The sequence below is a fragment of the Dioscorea cayenensis genome, chromosome 13, assembly GCF_009730915.1.
Source record: "Dioscorea cayenensis subsp. rotundata cultivar TDr96_F1 chromosome 13, TDr96_F1_v2_PseudoChromosome.rev07_lg8_w22 25.fasta, whole genome shotgun sequence".
Taxonomy (NCBI): domain Eukaryota; kingdom Viridiplantae; phylum Streptophyta; class Magnoliopsida; order Dioscoreales; family Dioscoreaceae; genus Dioscorea; species Dioscorea cayenensis.
The window spans coordinates 385,632-408,505 of record NC_052483.1 but is presented as its reverse complement, the minus strand read 5'-3'; the positions used below and the strand labels follow the sequence as shown (position 1 = coordinate 408,505).

General features: G+C 36.1%; 2 protein-coding genes and 1 pseudogene across 2 annotated transcripts in view; 1 reads left to right on the top strand and 2 right to left on the bottom strand.

The window, feature by feature from the left end:
- The window catches only part of LOC120274710, a 5,396-nt pseudogene extending 4,431 nt beyond the window's left edge, over positions 1-965 (bottom strand).
- Positions 1-17,635, bottom strand: part of LOC120274708 (plastid division protein PDV2-like) — a 25,764-nt gene extending 8,129 nt beyond the window's left edge. Inside the window, exon 1 of the mRNA XM_039281239.1 lies at positions 17,617-17,635. The gene's annotated coding sequence lies outside the window, so the exon portion shown is untranslated. The remainder of the gene's footprint in view (positions 1-17,616) is intronic.
- Positions 11,977-22,874, top strand: LOC120274893 (histone-lysine N-methyltransferase SUVR5-like). The gene is given in 19 exon segments (XM_039281434.1): positions 11,977-12,072; positions 12,754-13,801; positions 14,219-14,282; positions 16,154-16,344; positions 16,346-16,441; positions 16,548-16,658; positions 16,987-17,101; positions 17,704-18,692; positions 18,695-18,865; positions 18,868-19,563; positions 19,595-19,666; positions 19,668-19,730; positions 19,732-20,493; positions 20,670-20,831; positions 21,582-21,698; positions 21,764-21,867; positions 21,962-22,096; positions 22,250-22,337; positions 22,429-22,874. Coding segments are annotated over 18 exon segments (5,010 nt in total). The 5' UTR covers positions 11,977-12,072; positions 12,754-12,835; the 3' UTR covers positions 22,537-22,874.

Sequence of the window (22,874 nt, the reverse complement as noted above, 5' to 3'; positions counted from 1 at the left end):
TGCGAAGAAGCTGAAAGCCAGGACTTAACTGGCCAACAATGGGAGTATAGTCTAATCAGATGCCAAAACTGAGAGTAAAGAGACATGAAGCACAAGGAAGGCTAGTCATGAAAACATACCGTCATTTCGACTTCAGATATCTGTGGTTCCCATTAAAATCCTACAAATTTCTTGTGTGCAGACGGCAGACTTCTGAGCCACAAGACTTCGAAGTTAAAAACTCCTACAGGGATAAAACCAGCATGCATGTAGAGAGGCAAGGCGCACACGGCACGACTGCCCAAGAAACCCGTTGACTATGAAATCTGCTGCTATAGCTCACACCACCTCTTTGGGTTATAGACTCATAGGTTATTTTAACTTCTAAGCCTAACTATATAATACGATCAACTTAAAAGATTACCAAAAGATAATGCAACTATATTTTATTTATTTATTTATTTATTAATAATAGAAGCAAGCAGCAATGTAAAGTCAGAGATAAACCTTCGATTTCTACAGTCTGCCTGTACTGTGAAATGTGAATAAAAGCAAGCATAGTAGCATACAACACGGGACAAATAAAACTTCAATATTATAATGGCACTACAATATAAAAATAAATAAATAAACTAGGTTTGCACATCTGGTTTTTTTTTTTCATCGGTAAGTTGTTTGGGGTTAAAATAACAGATGACTGCACTGACGCATGCAGCCAAGGCCGAGTGACATTTCGTCACTTATTTGGTTTGTCTTTTGCTGGAGTCAGATGAAACATGATAGCTGGTCCTCGTTACTGATGCTGCTGAACACAACAGAGGTCATGTGAACAAATCAATCATGTCCAAATTTTAACTAGAAGCTCAATTTTGGCTAAATGTTGATCATCATCAGATCATCGTTTCCACGTTTAATTTGTGGATGGCTACGAAACCATGAAATATGTAGGAGATACCAGGACAGAAAAGCAAGCAAGGCATGTAAAAAAAGACAAAGAGGTTCTGTCAAGAGAATGTTACCAAGCTATGAAAGTTAAAAAAACAAAGATAAAACGAGGCCCTCAAAAAGGGACGAAAGTGAGGGATTAAAGGAAGGCTTGATTCCCGAATGGGACTAGTTCTGGTGGGATTTTCCTACTGTTTTGGCTCTCTGAGCACTTATCTACAGATACCCCCAGCATTGGCCTCTATTTGACGAGGTAGCTAATGGTTGTCATAGAATCCATGGATTAAACTATTTGGACTGGGCCCAGTCACTATTGAATAGCGCCAATAGCTCAAAGTTGATCATGATGGGCTGCATCCTAATGCGACTGGCTGAAAAGGACTACTTTGGAAAGCTTTCCCTTCAAATTCCTTGCATATTTGAACGAGTAGGAGAAAACCTGAGCTTAATATGTGCAATTACATATAAAAGGATCTCGGATAAGAGCAGCTACATCTCCCATGCATATACGTGTTTGTTTATTCATTTTCCTCCACCAAAAGAGATTGACACTGCTCCCCAGTACAAAAACATTGCTGAAGTCCTTTCCCTGCGACATCCACTTATATGCGTCAAGTTTCTTGAGAGAAGCATTCAACCTTCTAAGATAACCAGGCATAGTACTTAAACAACTTAAATTAAGGCATGTATATGCGTCAAGTTTCTTGAGGGAAGCATTCACCCTTCTAAGATAACCAGGCATAGTACTTAAACAACTTAAATTAAGACATGTCTAAGGTGTCTCACCTAGCAAAATAAAAGGTATCTAAACTTGATTTTGGTATTGATTAACATTAGCATGTGGATTTTGTTTATGTGTTCTGAATCTGGTTCACAGGATGGCCACCTTATTAGTAAACTGTGCTGCCAAAGAAATATATATGTGTGTGTGTAGACAGACACATACATTTTAAAATGATCTCAGAGCCCAATGATAACAAGATAAATGTCTTAGAAATGTAAGAAGATAACAAAGATGCTCGTGGTTCCATGTGATCATTGAGATCGCGGCTACAGTTGACTAGATTGTTGTGCAAACTAGTTTTCCAGCTCAATTTCTGAGGTTAAGGTCCCTCCACACCGTGGAAATAAGAAAACGGTATGTCATCTTAGGTGCACTTCCGCCTTCGCTCTAAGTTTGTTTATTAGAAAGGTCAAAGGCAGCAGGATTCTAGCTGTAGTTAAATTTTCTTATCAGTTCCATGTCTGAGAGCCTCATCTTCCGGCAGCACAGAGAAGCAGACAGCCTGGTTTGAGCTTTTAACAAGAATCTCTCCTATTTAGATAGAATCACCCTTAAGATTTTAATTAAACATGAATGAGTTTTCCTAACAATGATAATTTCAACAGCAGTTTTCCCAATATCTTGCCGCTTGTTAGATGTGGGTCACCTCTTGGATTACTCATGTCATGTGATATTGAAAGAATAACACTATCAGATTTTTCTGAGATCACAGAACACACAATTATAATGATGGAAAGGAAAGGAAACTAAACATATTCAGCGGGAATCAAGGTCGCTATTCTCGGTGTCTAAAGTTGGGCTTCGGGGATAAGTGTCTTTTTCGTTCCATAGTGAGGAGCAAAGCTTTTAGATATAAAAACTAAACTAGTGCTTAAACAGGCGTGCACAAGTATTTAAAACCCAACAGGACAAACGAAATTTCCAACAAGAGGATTTGGGGAAAAGAGTAGCTTCAGATTCAAAATGCCACGAAGCTACCACACTGCCTCTTCATCACTCAGGGGCCCAGGGCTTGCTCCTTAATTTGAAATTTGGATTATTAAGACTCTAAAACTAGCCATGAACACTAACTATCTGGTACTGATCACTATTCATCTTATCAAAAACAAAATACTGATCACTATTCACAGACCCTTATCCTGGCAGTGTGAATAACCGCAATTCATGCAGATGCAGTCATGCAGAGGAGAAGAAAGTCAAATGGTCAGTCTTTTCCATCTGCTGTGATTTCCTCAAAAAAGTATCACGGTGACAAAGATGTGAGCCTGACCGTGGTACTGAAATGGTGTTCATGACCAAAATGGGTGGGCTTTCCCAGGCTGATTGATAATGCATCTAAAAAAAGATTCGAAATAATTTCGTAGTGCTTTGGTTTCTAACTATAACGGCACACCCAATACTAATTACACCTGAGATTGTTGAAAGAACTATAGGAGCAAAGAAATATAAATGAAACCAGTGGTAACTAAGTTTCAAACCGACGCATTTGGAACCTCTTTCTAGTTGGGTCATTGAACAAATTGGACCAAATTTGGGCCTTAAAGCTAAGTAGAAATTTCCCGGTCGAGAAAAACTTTGTTGGCTGAGACGAGGACATCGTTCAGCATCATCCAACTCATATATTAATCGAAGGCACATTAAAAGGAAATATAACATAATAACTAAAGACATGAGACATAAGAGGTAGCTTGTGGTCCAACGGCATACCTATCCTTGCATAGAGACAAATCTCTCAATTACTTGAGAGGACATCTAAGCAAAAAGTCAAGTCTACAACTCATGCATATATAATATACATAACCCTAAGCGCCGTATAGCATGCAACCTATAGTTGGTGGGCCAAAAAAACACCTCAGAGGCAATGGAGTATTCACTTTCTAGAATGGTACAGCTGACAATATCCATGGTGTGAGGACTAGACAATAATCAAGAGTGATTCTTTACCTCCAGAGTTAAGAACATGGATTTGCTTCGGATCAGAAAAGATTCTTTACTTCCGGTGAGTAGAAAATTCAAACAAATTAACAAACAATATAACCACCGAACAGCTTAATCCAGTACCGTACAAAGTCCACCTTCTCACAGCCTAACCATTTTACATACTAACCGCTGAAAAAACATCTTAAAAAAATTATATAAATAAAAAATGGGCATCAATACAGTGCTAGCAGGAACTGTGCATGTAGGAAATGAATATTTCAATAGTGAAAAAAATGAACCTGAACGAGATGTAATGTAGCAGAACAGGTGCACTTCTCCACCAGTCAGCTCACAATGTAGAGTAGTAACCTAATTTTTGCAGAGAAGAGCTGAATTAGCTGAACTTGGTGTGAACCAAGATAAATTAAATTCAAGATGCAGCACAAAAATTGATTGTATACTCCTTCACAATTACAAAAGGATTCTGCTGGAGAAAAGTGATTGTCTTAAGAATGGCATCAAAGTTTCAGCAGGTTAATCCAGAGTAATAAAAAAGGAGGAAGAAAAACTTCAGGTAAAAAACAAAGAGCCATGGAAAACAGCCAATTTGCTACACTTGGGCCAGATCTTCAAGCAAGAGCCCACACAACACACAAATATACACCAGACTACTATCATATGCCAAAAATAGTTTACAAATTATTCATAAGTATACAGATGAAAATACATGTTTCTTTATGGTCAACAAATTATTTAATTCTACCATCATGCTCTGGATGTGCTAGATACCATAGAATATAAAACCAAAAAAAAACGACACATCTGCAAACAAGAACCCCAGAAATGTACACTCACTTGATAATCACCTCAACATTCACATCATAAGAATATTAGGACTGGGACAGAAGATGATCTACATTATGAAAAATCGTATCGGCATCTTTGCCAGTATGACAATACAGTACTTAAAAAGTTCAATTATAGGCATAACTTTTTTTTGCTCTTGAACTAGCATCAAGAGTATCATCTCAATGATACCGGGTCAACGTCACTTTGTGCTCTTCAATATATAATCACCTACAATTTGGATATTAGATTATTCATGCACCATGCTCAGATGTAATAAGAAAAGGTTAGTCTGCCAAACAAGTGCTAAGAAATACAAAGGGGCACTCCAAAACTTTGTCCAATTAAGTATTTAAACATTACACAACAAAAAGAGAATTTGTTGAAGTCAATTGGAAAGGATCTAGTGACAAACTCTATCAAATGCATGGACAACTGAAAAATAGTATCTGCAAGGATTACAGAAAACGGCTTTATGATTCTGAATGAAATTATAAAGGCAAGTAAGAGTGGAACACACACGATGGTCATTAGCTCTTCAAGTCACTACATATGGGTCATTCTTTAAATTCTATAATGACTTTGAGAGAAAAAGACAAGTCATGTTGAATTACACTAGCAGCTTTCACTCTGATTTAAACAGAAAATCTAGATGCAATTATTTTAGCAATATAAACATGAATTTTAACTCAATAAGGGCTGGACATTGTTATGTAAACTACCGCTTCTAAACTGTCTTGCCAATAAAAAATTTCAAAAAGAGGAAGCCAATGAATGCGAAGAAGTCATAGCAAACACAAACTTGATATTCTCATCAAGACCATTGGTACAAAAAGATTCCTAGTGTGATATTTATGTAGCTGTTTAAATTATTTTGTCATCTCAAATAATACAAATGGGAATCACCAGAAATATATCTATGCAAAGAAAGGCAAAGATGAGTTTGTTTTATACACAAAAAAATAAATAAATAAATAAATAAAAGCAATGTGGCTGGCATAAGCACCTTGGAAGCCCACATGACAACTTCTGCAAAAAGCTATTGGTTTCTCTTTTTCTTTTTAAAAAGAGTATGGGAATATTACTTCAAATAAATAAAGGATAAAGTGCAAACCCTCAGAAGTAAAAATAAAATTAACCCTTACAGTAATCTGATGTTCCGCACCTATTAATTTACCCTTTTCACAACTGTAATGTGTCATTACCTCTGAAATGTTCCGCACTTATTGAGTTTGGTTATCTAACCTAAGGTGAGAATTAAGTTGAAACCATTATAAAAATGTCACACAACAAACATGCATTAGGAAAAAGTGAGTACATATGGAAGGTGGAGAGTATCTCAGAGCCATCCATAAGCAGGTGGATTTTTCTGTTCTATTAAGCAACCTTAATTCTCTAGTTGTTTCCTTGTCAGGCTAAACAGTGGCAACAAATGTAGTGACTAAATTCTGCAAATTTCCAAAGAGAATTTTTGTCAGCATCAGAATCTCTTGAGACTGTTCATTCTGGACCAAGCAAGTGCTTGATGGCAGTTTCATTTTATCCGAAAAAGAGTCATAGGTGCACCACATGTGCATAAACTTAAAAAGTGAATAGACTATCACTGACATGAATGTGATAAAGTGAGACAACAAATGCTGAAGGGATGCACAGTTGTACGGCATGCACAAACTTAAAAATCATGCTCAAATTAAATCAGTGCATTAAGATTGACATTTGAACTGTTTATGATAGCAAAAGAAGTTTAATTCCACAATGTCTTTCTAGATTTATAAGGATCACGATCCTAAATTTTGGAATTTCATAACAAAATGTTGATTTCATCCACCAGTCTACAGTAATTTCTACAAATAGATGGAGCAGATTGTTGCATTCTGAGAGATAGCATAGCCAACATCCCTCATCCCTCATCAGCGTTTGTGGACTAAATTGTGCTTGTGGATAGCATAGGTACAAGCAGAGCAGATGGAATCACATAAATGTTGCATTATGATTGTGGCTGTACATGTTTGTAGATGTTAATTGTGGATTTTGCTAATGTTTAATGCCTATCACTTTGCCATGCGATTCAGTGAGATTGTGCGACAAAAATTAATATAACAAATAGGCATGAATTCACAAAAATTTCTGAAACAAACTCAAAATTGATTTGAAGATACAAACGTACGTGCTTTGCTGGGATCTCCAACAGGACTTTCAGGAGAGGATGGAGCGCGGAGGAGGAGGAGGAGAGAGAGAGAGAAGGGAAGCGAAGCAAGGTTCTGGCGCGCGGGCGGGGAGGCTAAAATGTTGGCTCTTTCTTTTTATTTTTTTATTTATTTTTCTTCCTTTTATTAGCATCGAGGGCCCTCTCAGATGAGTAGCGTGACTCCCCGACTCGATCCCTATCTCACGCAGAGTGAGGCGCGATTCAGTGGTGCAGCTGGCCCCACGTGTTCGTCTCTCGAGCTCCGACGTTTGTCGCTTTTCTTAAAAAGATGTCCTCACTTGGAGAAAGAAAATTGAAGAATGATGATATCTTTATTTGTTTTATTGTGAAAAAAAAAATATAGCCATTTATATAACAACTTGTTTTGTTGTTCTCCGTTTTTAATTGGAATAATTTATCCATCATTTGAAAAAAATAATAATAATAATTTTTTTGTTTTTAATTTTTTTATTAATAGACCATGACCTTTCAACCTTAAATGGGTAAGATTCTAACCTAACTTTTTGAATAAAAGTGGATAAACCACTAATTTATTAAAAAGAAGGAAACAGAGTGAGTGACAAGAGGTGCTGCCAGCGAATGAGTTTAAAAATAAAAATAATAATCGAAATCCCTCATCGGGGATGAGGAAAAAGCAATCAGAAAATCGAGACAGGGAAGAAAGATAAAAATAAGCATAGTTCGGGACTGGCCAAGTCAACTGGGTCTCGAGACACAGTCGCCACAGAATAAGGATAGGAGGACTACTCCCGATCGCAGCCGCATGCACCGAATCGCCGATGAAATCGGTGGATCTAGTGCCCTGGAAGTTGAGAGAGCGCTGATCCTCCCAGGTGAGTGCCTCCGTGGTATCCCGACGGGTTCTCTAAACTGCTGAAAGCCAAGAAAGCAACATATTAGCAGACTTGTATAAAATTGAAATAATAGGTAGGCAAGTAACTTTTGATTTAAGAGAAGAATAAAACTCTAACTCCTTGTATAATTTAAAGCATAAATACTTTTATATTTTTTAATATATTTTATACCATTAAATGTAACATTAGAATTGGAGATTTCTTTTTTATATTTATACTAGAGATGAGTCCCCCACCGTTATTTTTAATTCTTTAGTCTTTATAATTTTTTTTTAAAAAAAAAACTTATTCAAGTGGTAAACTAAGGAAAATGCAGTGAACTTTAAAAACAAATGACGATAAAAACTTTAACATTCCATACAACATGATCAACACAATTAACATGGTCATGGTCTAATACCAATTATAAACATCATCAAAATGTGTGGTTTCTCACTTAACTTTTTATGAGGTTTTAATGGCCACACAGTCCACTTCTTGAAAATGAGCAAGAGTAGAGCTCATGCCCATCTTTGAAAAATAGACCTGCTACTCCGCTAGTGCACCTTTCATAGTTCTACACAAAACTATTTATTTATAGTATATCAGTAACTGTAGTAGTTTTGCTTTTGAATAGGCTATGAGATATTTCACATATGGGGCATCGATTTTATGAGTGTAGGTAAGCTTCTTGAAAGTGAACCGTTGGTGAACGCTCTCCTACATCTCCTGGCTCTCCTGCTCAAGGACTCATGTATTCCAAGCTACTAGTAATTTCAAGAGTTCGGATCTTCACTTTTGATTCAAGCACAGTTAGGAATGAGCAAAACCGGGTACCCGACCCGGTTTTTAAAATCGGATCGGGTACCCGGTTTTTGGATCGAGAGCTTGACCCAGATCCGACCCGCTTTAAATCGAGTACTAAAAATCGGGTACTGGTTTTAAAACCGGATCGGACATCGGATATCCGAGATCCAAATTTAAGTTTTCATCTCCTCCATGGATTTTTATATATAACAACATCAACATTCATTTAAAAAATAGAAACTCTAGAACTTATAAAGAGGATTAAAACCTTACATTATTCTCCCAATAAAAAAAGTCAAAAACATAATAAAAAGTTTCACCAATCTTAGACATAAAGATTTGAAATTTTTTTTCCTTTTACTTTTAATCCTAGAAGAGTTTAAATTTATTAATATGTATATATATAATATAACTATATATAAGTAACTCTTTAAGTATTTAAACGAGGGATTTTTATTTTTTTCTACTTACACCCTCGTAAAATTTTAAATTTATTAATATATATAATAAATTTAAATTTTATATGGTCTAAAAAGTAAAAAACAAAAAAAATTATCTTCAAGGTTTAAACAAGGGATTTGGATATACTTTTTAAACCATATAAAATTTAAATTTATTATATATCTAATTATCTATCTATATATAATTATATATATAAACGAATATATTAAAAACCGGATCGGATTCGGATACCCGGTTTTTAATTTCTCCCGACCTGTATCCGATCGGTTTTGCCACCTTGAGGATCCCGACGTTACACCGACCTTCTTTTCTGGATCGGACTCCAAAAATTTATGTAAAAAAACCGGATATCGGATCGGATCATCGGATCCGGATTTTTTTGCTCACCCCTATGCACAGTCAATCTTTAGGACATGTGGATAAACACCCCAAGCATGGGTGTGCTATGGTCACAATTTGGGACAAAGCAAGCAAGATTTTTCAACTCTAACAAAGAACACGGGCTAACATGCCCCGGTGTTGATGACCATTCAATTTTCGAGTTCATAGTGGAGTTCATCAAATAAGCATTGTGGACTTTTCGTTTGGTCTTAACTTTCTTGTTTATGCTTCGATTGGAAAAGACAAGAGAAGGATATGGAGAAGTCCCACTCTTCAGAGCTCTGCCATAAAGCAGTGTAGGGGTGTAGAATGTTAAAGAGCATGACAGTAGAGGAGACACCATGGGGATAGTTATCAGAGGGGATACTTCCACCAACCCCATTTCAATTAAACCACGTCTAAAACTCAGATTCAACACTAACATGGGTCCTTAAAGGACGGGAAATGCATGAGAACTCATCTTATGAGAGTTTTTTGGGCATGCTTCTTCGAAGAAAGAACTCTAGTGGAGGCACACAGAGCATCATCAAAATCAAATGGATGCTTCATAGCATCCAACACAAACTATGCAACTCATCTATGCAATCTCACTCTAGCCAATAAAATCCACGCATTCCTACAAAAATACACATATATACTTAAATGATGCCTTTATTTGAAAATTAAAATATATATCATTATATAACATGGTTTTTTACCATCTTTATCCTACCTTAGAGTTTCTTTTATATATAAAATGTGAATTTATTTTTAAAGGGCGACAAACGAAAATCTCTATGATGGATAAGTGTAAATTGCGAGTTACCTCTTTCAGCGAGAATTCAAACTCTTACTACTCCATATGTAAGAGCCTTAATTTTAATAATACCAACCACTCGAATCAAGTGGTTGTGGCAAAAAATGTGAACCTTTTAAATAGAATTTTTTTTTAAGTATAATGTATATGGATATATATTTGATAAAATCCACTCACACACATACATACTTACCATTTGTCTGTTGTGGGGACTGTTGTGGGGATAATTAGTATAATATTTTTATTTACTAAACTGACCAAATATTTGTGTAAAAAATCCTAACAAAAATATTATTTTTATTCAGTTTCCTAATAAATGTGGTGTAGTAGTAAGTACTTCTAGACCCCTTCCCAGAATATGACAGCGACGTATTGTTGTAGTTCCTATGATGCACTTGGTTATTTTATTAGCTTCTCCAAAAGAATTCATTGGTTAGAAGATTTATGAGCAATTTCTAGTGCCAATTTAAGTTTTTAAATTCAAGTTATTTTAAAAACCTTTTTGTTTCAATAAAAAAATATAATAAAATTATTATTTTATAGTAAAGAATTCATTTTTAAAGCCAAACAGTTTAATACAGTGCCATTAGTCTATTGCAAAAAGATTTTGAAAAAATATATATTTTTGAAAAATGCAAATATTTTGAATGGTTTATCCCCTTATCATAAAAATAAAAATATATTTAACTAATAATTTAGTTATTACAGTAATCAAAACTATAATTTCTTTTTGATAGAATGAATAAACTATATTTCATTAAAAAAAAAGAAAATGTATATAAAAATATCTCTTAGAAATTTGGATTTATTTGATTCTTTGAGTGGCATTAACCAAGCGTTTCAACATGGTCATCAAAAATACTGTTTCATAATATTTATTTTAAGTTATTAAATAAATATCCATTCGCTAAGTATTTTTAGGGTTAATATGATTCACACATGAGTACAATATAAATAGTATAACATAACATAAATAAGTGAAGTATAATGCAAATACTTATGTTATTTCATATTTGGATAACATTAAAAATAAAATAAAATTACCATAATATTTTTTGTATTATTCTAATGATCGATGCTGGTAAAAAAAACTATCAAAGCTGCATTTTCTTACCACTTATTTATTTTATAATTATACTTTACTTATAAATCAAATAAATTTTAAAATTATTGTTGTACTATCTCTCGTCTACTTTCATGGATCAACCGCAATGGGTGAGTTAAATGACTGATTTAAAATTAATAATTTATAGATTTAAATTATTCATTGGTTTAAATATTTTATTCAGCGTAAATTTGAAAAGCGATCTTCATAATTTTATTTTAGATGAATCTATGACAAAACCAATTTTTTTTTTGTATAATCTTCAAATTCAGGTATATAAGAATTCTCATTTCTTTGCAATTATATATATATATATATATTCAATTATATATATTAGGAAATATTCACAAAAAAATAAAAAATAAAAAGAAATATTTGTATATTTAATTAAAAAATTAAAATTTATTTTAATAAATATTCCAATGAAGTGGCAAACCACTGAACCAGTCAAATGACAAAACCGTCCATATATATATATATATATATATATATATATATATATTACTATATTATATTAACCGTGAAGATTAAAATTAAAATACAGAGGATGTGCTATTAATTCCCCAACCCAAGAGTCAATTCTGATGAAATCAATGCTCAGTCGGTACAATAATGGCTGGGATTTGTGAGAGGCCTTAGATCAGACTAATAACACATCCCAAGAGAATCCAATGGCTGAGATGCAGAAAAGAAGTCGGAAGTATGCGCGTAAACATGACATGGGTGCGAGCGAGAAAAGGAAAGAAAACCTTGGGCGCATTTAGGAATATAAAAAGTCCATTAATTAATGAGAGACGGAAGGAGGGGCCGACTGATAAAAATCGATAGACATAGATTGTCAAACTGAAAGCAGCATCAAAAACCCCTTCCTGATCCCTAACCCTAATTCGTCCAAAACCACTCCTTTCTCCCCTCCTAAAATCGAGTCCTTTGCGTTGCTGTTCCCCCAATTTGCAAGCCCATCACGACTATGGTGGTTGTTGCAGGAGGAGATCGGCATTACAGGTACATGACAAGATTACTCGTCTCCCAATTCGATCTACTAGACATGGTCTGCCATGATTTCCTTCTTACCGCGCTTTTGCTGGCTTTTACTCTGGTTGAATAAATACAGTGTCTTTTCTTTTCTTTTTTTTTTCTCCTTTCGATTTGAATGCAAGGTTTATTTCTTTTCTTCTCTCGTTTCTCTCTTGTGATAAACATAAACTCCGGAGTTAATTATTATTTAATGTTTGGTTCTCATTGCCTTTGAATTTGAATTCGGGCGGGTGCGTTGTTTTCTTTGTTTAGTGAGTTTTCAGCTTTCATTTGATTCCTTGATCGGTAATGCCGACTGCTGCCCGTGGCTTATGTATTATATGTATCTATATTCAGTGTGCTGCAGTAAAAATGTGGTCTTTCTTTTTCACATTTGTTAATGTTGACTATATATATCATCAGCGCATCAATGAGACATACTGGTAAAAAAGGGCCTTTTTTTTTCTTCTTCATTTTTGGATAACCCAATGTTGTCGTGGTTAGTAAACTTCAATGGAAAAGTACATGAAACTGTAATTTATACCAGCATGCTAAGTTTGTTTTCGCTGAACAAATTCAGGTCCTTGTGAACATAAAGGACCTTAACATCTAAGTTGCATCGTTTCTGTGTATTTAGTTTTTGATCAGTTAATTTATTTCATCACACAGATTGATGATCTAGGTTGATGAGGGCCGGGGATTTCAGAAAAGCTGTGGCATTTTATGGCATTTGGATCATTAGTGGATAATCATGTCAGTGCTCTCTTTGTCAGAAGTTCAATATATTGGGGAGCAGAATCCAGGAGTAAAGCCAATGGATGATGTTGTTGAAGAACACATGATGCTGCAAGTAGAGCATCCACAGCAAAGAGCTGTTGACAAACTAGCATTCACTATTCACGACAGGAAACAGATTGTACCTGACGATTATTATCAACGGAGAGCTTGTGATGTTGACCAACCAAATGATTCTAATGGGAATGTGGACACTCTGACCAAACTTGACTGTGCTCAAGGAAACTCTGTAAATGTAAATGGCTTCCTTGCTGCTGAGAACCCCTTGTCGAAAGTTAAATGTTGTAAACTATCACAAGGAGATGAAAGATTAAATAAAAGCACTGAGGGAAATACTAACTTCATAAAAAATAATTCCTTTTACCAGGAGGTTTGTGATCTTTCAAATGGTAGCATGGAGGAAGAAGCCATCTCCCTTAAAAATGAAAGCAATACAGACAAATCTGAACAACTCAAGGGGGAAGAATTGGCCCCCGTCTGTGTTTCACAAAACAATTTAGACCACAGCTACACTGGACGAGAACAAGGACTGGAGGTAGCGAGTGGTATTTGTGGAGCTTGCAACTATGTGGTACATTTAGTGGGGGACAGAGTAAATCAGACAAATGAAAACAAGGATGGTTCTCAGGTATCCAGTGACATGGACCTCCTCAGAAGTGCTACTTCAGATTCTTGTAGGGAGGAAGAGGACCAGAATACTACTGTATGTGAGCCATCAGATCTTGCCAGTTCAATTGATTATGAACAAGGCATTTTATCTTTGCAGTGTCAAGATTGTAAATCTTTCACTTCCAGCAAGGACTATCACCTTTCAAAGGAAAAGGTGGGTGACAAGGTCCAAGATAACAATCTAGTGGGAGAAATTGGCCCTTCAGGAGTGGAATTTCCTGCTGAAGAACAACCTGTCGCACTCTGGGTGAAGGTAAGCATAGTTCTGTACTCTAGTAAACATTAACTTTACATTTAAGTTGTAGCATGACCAGAGATACTTTACATTTAAGTTGTATCATTAACTCTAGTAAACATTAATTTTATTGGTTATCTCTGGAACAAAGATACTTTCTAAGGTATACTCCTTTAACAGACTTGGTTTAAGTTGCATATTACCATCTGTCTTGTACCACCACATCATGTTTGACTATATCAAACACGAGATATCTAATGCACTTTTTAACGGGCCATCCTAGTGTTGCAGTAACTTTGACATGTTACCAATTGGCATTTATGAACCCTGGATTGCTCTAATCACTTTAATTGTCGCTTTTTGTTATCATGAATGACTATGGATGTTTATGTGTCTACGCTGTTTTCTTTGCAATGCTTGGTTTCCACTAATTAGATGGATCTGACTGTGTGGTGGGTGGTTCTATTGGCTGCCTCCAACTTTGGATATGCTCTTTCATGTTTTCATTTCCCAGTGCTTGTTTTGTGTAGAACTTGTTTTTGTCATGGTTACTCAGTGAGGTAGAATCACTACACATTTATTCAATAATTGTTTTAACAATTTCAATTAAGTCATTCTATATTCCTTTTAACCTTGAGTTTGTTGGTGACTTATATTTATATTTATTATCATCCTCCTCCTGAAGCCTTTGAATTAACGAACCTTTTCTCTAGAGTGTGGGTAAGTCATGGTTGAATTTATTAGGGTTGTAATTTGTCCATTATTTTCTCATGGGATGTTCAAAATTGGCACATACCTATTTTTCTCTGTTCAAGACACCAGTTGGGTATTCTTTGAATGCTTTTTTTTCCTTAGCTCTTTGCCATCATGGCCCTTTGAACATATTTTTGTGTTACATTTGAAGTGCATATTTAGTAAAGTCCAATTTGGTTAATTTTATTTGTCATAACTGGGCGGTGAGTTTTTGTCCTTCAAACGCGTCAACTATTTTCTATTAGTTGCACCTTCAACCAGCATTGCCAGGACACAATTACGGCTGTGGAGTACCCAATTATCAAAGTTATAGTGTATGTATATAAACATGTATGGACGTACATGTGTGTATACATGTATATGTGTATATTTGTATGTGCATATATATATCCATGTCTCTGTGTATGTACATGTATATCGTCGGTGCAAGTATAAGTATGTACATATATTTTTTATATGCATGGACGCTTTAATTACATTATCACCTGTTGTTTTTAGAGAAATAGAACTGCTGGCATGGTATTTAAATTATCATAAAAATATAAAATGAAATAAAAATTCTAAAATCATTAAAATTAACAAAAATTTCTAAGGATTAAAAATTAGAAAGCTGTGGAAAGAATAAATAGAGATAAGTAAAATATTATGGATTTTAAAAGATAGAGAAAGATAAGGTAATTTAAAATGATCCTATCCAGAAAGACTTTAGAAGGGGGAAGCGGTTAATGTAGGATCGATCGTGGAAGAAATTTATGTTTGCTTTATTAACAAACAGCAACATGATGTATTAAACTTGCCTTTGTCAATCGAATAAAATTTAGACATCCTGTAGGAATTCTGCTATCCAGGTGCTTCCCATATCTCCTGAATTTGATTAAGATCCTTTGTACCACATTTCTTTATAACCCACAATCATGTAGAGAATTGCAAAGTTCTGGGTGTATTTTCTACTTCATTTATGCAGTTATGGTATATCTTACTGAGAAAACATTGTTATATTAAGGGGATGTGGAATTATCAGTAGCAATTTATGCTGTGGTTTGGCTAGATGAAAGTTTCTGAAAGTGGCGCTTACTCATAGCCATTTCCACCTGAAAGTGTAAACTAGTGACGCAAAAATTTCAGAAATCTCACTTTTTAGAGTTTCACCTTTTGTGGATTTCATCAACATCCAAATTCAATTCCAGCGTACCAAACAACTAAAGTAGCAGAAATGGCTCCCCTTGCATTACTTATCATGAGTCAATGCAACCAACCGCTCCCTTATGCAGAATGCAGTGTGAGATGTTGTACTTGAGCACAATACTCTTCAGGATGTGCAGTTATTAAAACTTGAAGAGTATGTATTAATTGAATTCATTAAATTTTTGCATTATGAAAATCAATCATCCATTACTTTAAGTTCCCTATTTTCATTCTTAAGCGTTTGCAATTAAATATACACTTCATCTATTATCATTTTATTCCACTATTTTTGCTTGTCTCATGAGTAGAATTTTGTTTGCTTTCATAATTCTCTCAATTCATTGTTGTTGTGTGAACTTGGATATTCATTTGTGTATTTTCAATCTAATTTTCTTCCTTTTTTTCCTCAAGTGTAGTGGAGAGAGAAATGAGCAAACGAATCCCTATGTCCAAGGGTTGACTGTCCTTTACCAACTTTGAGGGCAAAGCCTACTCATGAGAGGAAAAATTACTTTGCAATTTTCTTTCCTCGTACCAGGACATATTCTTGGGCAGATATGCTACTTGTTCGTTCAATTGATGAGTTGCCAGAACCTCTTGTTTATGGTACTCATCGTAAATGGAAGGAGATTGGTTAAAGACTTGACTGTTCCACGCCGTTATATCATGCAAAAACTTGCTGTTGCGATGCTAAATATCAATGACCGGCTACATACAGAGGTCTCTTTGCTATCTTTGCTTTGAAGATGTTACCATTGTCCTACTTTTTCACTATTCCCATCCTTGAGCTAATTATTCTTAAGCTACTTTGATTAAATTCTCATAGGCTGTAGTTGAGCATGCTCGGAAAGCTACAACATGGAAGGAATTTGCAGTGGAAGCATCTCGCACCAGAGATTATTCTGATCTTGGAAGGATGCTATTGAAGCTTCAAACTGTATACTTCTGTTCTTAATGGTGGCTAGAAAATGTGCCATTCATGTTTTTAATTCTTCTGCAAATTTCAGATTCACTATTCAAGCTCTTGAAAATTCTTTTACTATCTGTTTTGAAATGTTTTGCCTTATTGGCATTGCATATGGAGAGTTTTTTTTATGCATCGAGCTAGTTTGTATCTTATGGCTTTAATTTGGCAGCATATTTGTATAGTTTATTGTATGCCTGGTCAACTTCAACTTTTGTTGCTATTTCTGGCCTTCACTGCTTTGATTTCTGGTAATAATTTTTTGTTGATTGAGGTAACGATTTTCTTGTCTTACCTGCAGATGATACTTCCGAGTTATATAAGCCAGCTTTGGTTGAATGCCTCTTTTAACTCATGGGCACAAAGATGTCAGAGTGTACACAGTGCAGAGACTGTTGAAATACTAACAGAGGTACCTACCTTTTCTTTTGGAACATAATTATGTTGAAGGGAATTGGTTTGTTAACTGTCATTAATTTATTCTCTTTAATTTGTATGGCTGCGACATCATCATATTATGACTTTAGGGGGCCCTAATCCTATTGGGTCAATATAAAACTGGATGCTGCTAACTGAAAATTCAAGCTGTTTACTTTGATGTATCTTGTGAAATGCTTATAAATAAACATTATTTATCCTTTAACTAGCAATTATTTTATAAAATGTTGCTAAAATAAATGCTAGCAAATGAATGGTTCAAATAATTAACTTCTGAACTGAATTTCTTCAATTATTGGACCACCCTCCATTGGAAACAAAGCACTTATATTTGACATTTAGCATTGCTTCACCCCATTAGATGGTATGGCTGATTGTTTTTTTGATAATATGCCATTTCATTGTAGAACTCTGTTTGGTCAATGATGTGATCTAAAGTTTTCCTCTTCTTTATTCTGCTTTTGACACTTTTTTTTCCCCTAGAAATTGATATGTGTGTGTGTGTGTGTGTGTGTGTATTTTGAGTTACCTATTGAACTTCATGAATGAATGTAAATTTCCTTGCCTAAACCAGGAGTTATTCGATTCTGTTTTTGTGGAATGAGGTGGAGGAGCTTGAATGCCCCTGTTCAACCAGATATAGGCCCTGAGTGGAAAACTTGGAAGCAGGAGGTCATGAAATTCTTCTCCACTGCATACCCAAGAGCTGGTAAATTGGACACAGAGCGGAAGAATGATGACAGTTCTTTAACTATGGGAATTCAAATTAGTAGGAAGCGTCCTAAGCTTGAAGTGCAACAAGCTGATAAATCTGTTTCTGCAAGTTTATTATCTGAGCCCACCAAGTTGGATGCTGATTCTGGGCATTCCAATTGTCAGGGCATTGTAAAATATGTTCCAACAGGTGCCGCCCAGGGTAATGTAATTCCTGGTCTGGCTGCTGTAGAAGGTTCTAGCACAATGAGTGACACTTTTAATGAGATTGGTGTTGAAGATGAAAGCATCCAATTTGCACAGGGTTCATTTGCAAGTGGGGCATGCAACAAGACTGCCATGGTAAATTCACATCATAGTCCTGATGCGATGAAATATAGGCAATGTTCAGCCTTTATAGAAGCCAAGGGAAGACAGTGTGGACGGTGGGCAAATGATGGTGATATCTTCTGTTGTGTGCATTTGAATTCTCGTTCTGTGGGAAAGCCTAATCATGAAGAACATAACACTCCTTTGGAAGCACCAATGTGTGATGGTACAACAACTAATGGCAACAAATGCAAGCATCGAGCCCGATATGGTTCAGCATTTTGCAAGAAACACCGTAGCCAGAAAATTAATGATCCCATGGTTGTTAATGATCTCTCATATTCCTGTGTTAATGAGCTCAAGAGAAAGCATGATCATAGCACTGCCCTGGAACACCTTCCAAGTCCGGTCACTATTTCTGAGAAAAATTTCGGTTGGGCTGGTGAGGCACAAACTTCTTTGCAAGAGAACCTGATCCCAGTAATGGTGGAAGAAACCTTGGATGAGAGAAATTGTTTAATGAAGAAATCTGAACTAAGCAGTGCTTACCTTCTACTGCAAGTGCCACTAGTCTTGATTTACCACTGTGCATTGGACATTATGGCCGCATTAATGGTGAACAGTGCCTGGAGGTTGCTAAGAGACACACCTTGTATTGTGAAAAACATCTCCCAAAATTTCTCAAGCGTGCAAGGAATGGGAAGAGTCGACTGGTATCGAAAAGACGTATTTCTTGATCTTTTTCAGGAATTGCTCTTCAAGGAAACAAAAACTATACCTACATCAAGCATGTGAACTTCTATATGGGTTCATGAAAAGCAATCTATCCCACCAAAAGGCAGTTCCTAAGGATGACAGCATGGGATGGGTATTATCAGAAGCTTCTGTTGATCAACATGTAGGGGAGTATTTATTGAAGCTGGTGTCAAGTGAGAAGGAAAAAATAACTAGGATTTGGGGGTTTGGTGCAGACAAGGTTAACCAAGTACCTTCTTCCAAAGCTATAGTGCATGACCTTCTAGTTCATGATGGTGATCAGTCTGAGACGACTGTAAGGTGCAAAATTTGTACTGAGAAATTCTCTGACAATCAAAAACTGAGTTTACATTGGACTGAGATCCATAAAAAAGAATTGCGGTGGCTTTTTAGAGGGTTTGCTTGTTCAATTTGCATGAACTCCTTCACAAACAGAAAAGTTTTTGAAACTCATGTGAAAGAGAAACATGGGATGCAATTCCTTGGACATTCTGTCCTGCTTCGGTGTATGTCATGCAATAGCCATTTTCCAAGTTCAGATCAGTTATGGCAGCATGTTCTCTCTTTCCATTCTTCAGAGCTCTGTCAGCAAGATCTCAGTCAACAGCAATGTAGGGTCGTGACTGAAGCTGATCAACCTGATTCTGAGCTGTGCAATAAGGTCTGCCAGGACAAGAGTGCCTTCGAGAAAGATGAGGGGCTCCCAAAGATTTGTTTGCAGATTCTGTGGCTTGAAGTTTGATCTTCTACCAGATCTTGGTCGTCCACCATCAAGTAGCTCATATGAGCCACTTTACATCGAAGAGGGGAAATAATCATCTCAGGCGAGGGTAGGCACTGCTATCCTAGACTCAAGCGAAGTTTTGATGCGGCTTTTAGAATTAAGAATCGCAGTAACTTGGGCACACAAAAGCAGTTTGAGTCTTCTAACTCAGTCATAGCTGCAAGGGCAAGGTTACAAACTCAAGCATCTGAAACAGCTAGTCTTGGAAGGCTGCTAGACTCTCATTGCTCAGATGTTGCATTGACCTTATTTTCTGAGATCCAGAAAACAAAGCCTCGGCCTAGTAACCTTGAGATTCTTTCTACTGCTCGCACTGCTTGCTGCAGGACTAGCCTTCGCGCTGCACTGGAAATTAAGTATGGTTTGCTGCCAGAAAATCTTTGCTTGAAGGCAGCTAAACTTTGTAGTGAACTGAATACTCCAGTAGATTGGCACCTAGAGGGGTTTATTTGTCCCAAAGGATGTAGACCTCTTACACTGCCTCATTCTTTACCCCCTCTCAAGCCTGCTACTGGTCCATTCATCAAATCTTCTAGTCATATGGAGTTGGTGAATATTGCTGAGTGGGAGATGGATGAATGCCATTATGTTCTTGATTCAAAGCAGTTCATTTCGAAACCAGTTCAAAAACCCAAAATTTTGTGTGAGGATTTGAGCTTTGGAAAGGAGCCTGTTCCAGTACGTTGTGTAATAGATGAGGGTCTTGAGAATTTTCATAATGAAGAGCCTGGCTTAGATATGCCATGGGAAGGTTTTGCTTATGTTACAAAGAGGGTTATAGACTCATCCCTTGGTCTTGATATAGAGGTACATTTCTCCTTGGGCATTACTGCTAAATCTGTATCTCTAGTTGTACTTGACCAATGCACAACTGGTTGGGATCAATCCTTTTTCTTAAAATCAATTGCACATTTTTAATTCAATAATCCAATGCATTTTTCCCTGCATAGTAATATTTTTTTTTTCTTAATTTACTTGTGCAGAATTCACAGCTAGGATGCGCTTGCATAGGCTCGAAGTGCTACCCAGAAAATTGTGACCATGTCTATCTCTTCGAGAATGATTTTGAAAATGCTATGGATATTCAGGGTGAGCCAATGCATGGTAGATTCCCATATGACGAAAAGGGTAGAATAATTTTGGAGGTAAAATTCTCCATTCTATTTTTTGTAATTTTCTTCAAAATTGTGGGCCCACTTGTACATAGGCATACATGTTCAGAAGATGTCGAGTTGGCCACATTCTAGGAAGTCCCTTTTTTTTGGTAGTTAATCATTTGGACTTGAACCTGGTTTGAATTACACTTAATTTGTTTACAAGAGGCGTGCAATGATAAATTTCTGCCCTCACAAATTTATAAAATTGAAATTGCTGTCATTTTCTTATAAATTCCGCCTTCACCTCATGTTCAACTTCTATGATTGCTCTACGATTGGGAGGGAACATGTCTCATGGTAGTTACATATGGCTCTAACAATTGAAAACATAATGTTGACACATTCTCATTTGCGAATCTGCCTGTCCTTGATTCTCAGGGTTTTGAAGTGTGTTTAACAAAGGTGGTGTTTTGGGCCTGCTGTGTTTAATATTTATTCAAATATGCTTTCTTGACAAATCCTGATGTAGGTTGATGTCAACACTGATGTGTTAAAAACCTATAGTAAGTTGAATTCTGACAGAAAATTCTTTTGTCAAATAACACATTGAAACTATTAAAGAATGTGTAGTGTGTCTGCGCATGATTGATTGTCATGGAAAGATATTCAAGGAGATCGAGGCATGAGTTGATTGTCTATCATCAATAGAAAGTTCTGGCTTAGTTTCAGAAACACCGAAAGCTCTTGCTTGCTTTTTTTTCCCAGTAGTTTTCATATTCACTTGGTTAATTTTTGCAGGAGGGCTATCTTGTTTATGAGTGCAACTCCATGTGTAAATGCGACTCCTCATGTTGTAACAGGATCCTTCAAAAAGGGGTCCAAGTTAAGCTTGAAGTTTTTAGAACAGAAAAAAAGGTGAATTATTTTGCTCTCCCCTTTCTTGTGAAGCTTTGTTCTAATTTTCTGCTCTATGCTTGCAGGGCTGGGCTGTCAGAGCTGGAGAAACTATATATCGCGGTGCATTTGTTTGTGAATACATTGGGGAAGTTCTGAGTGATGTAGAGGCAAACAAGAGGGGACAGAGGTTCCACATTTGGCGACTATCTTAAATTCTAATTGTACCTCATTTTGTGTTTTCAAAGAACATTATTGATTTCTTCACTTTTTCATTCATTCAGGTATGATATTGAGGGATGCAGCTACTTATATGATATTGATGCTCACATTGATGAGGCAAATGGCTTGAGTGGAATGGTGCCTTATGTGATTGACGCCACACATTATGGGAATGTTTCACGGTTTATTAATCACAGGTAGTATGCATTATCTTCATGCTTTTGGTTTACTCCACACTTGTTGCAGAAGCCTGTGTTTTTTGGAAATCATTTATTAGCTCCTTTGATTCTAAAATTTTCATCATATTGGAAATCTTAATCCTTTTATTGTGTTATTAATGTCTGTGGCAGCTGTTCTCCAAACCTTGTGAATTATTTGGTGCTAGTGGAGAGCATGGATTGTCAACTTGCTCATATTGGTTTCTATGCAAGTCGGGATGTATGAACATTGCTCATCATTTTTTTGTGCTTTTTGCTTGTAAACTTTGGAAATCATAATGACTTTTTGAATCTCATTGGTTGGTTTGCAGATTTCCATTGGTGAAGAACTTGCTTATGACTATCGATACAAGTTGCTGCCAGGAGACGGATGCCCATGCCTCTGTGGAGCATCGAACTGCAGGGGTCGTCTAAATTAAATTTTTCATTGTCATCGGCTGAAGTATATATATTGTTCCTGAAGAGATTGACTTTGATAAGTTGCTGTTCCTAGAGATTGGGGAACCATTGTTCCGAAAAAGGGTGATCCTAATCCAGATCTATTCAAGGATCTGTGTCCATATATCAACCTCAGGGGATTGACAAAGTTACAGCAGCCTTTAGTTTGTGTTCATAATGATTCAATTATTGTCTAGAGGCCTTCAAACTGGTGGCCTTTGTGTCCGACGAAAAGAAGGCGCATGATTGTCCTGGTGAAAGCTGACAACTTTGACTTGTAAACAGATGCTCAATTTTAATATAATTTTTTTTTTTAATC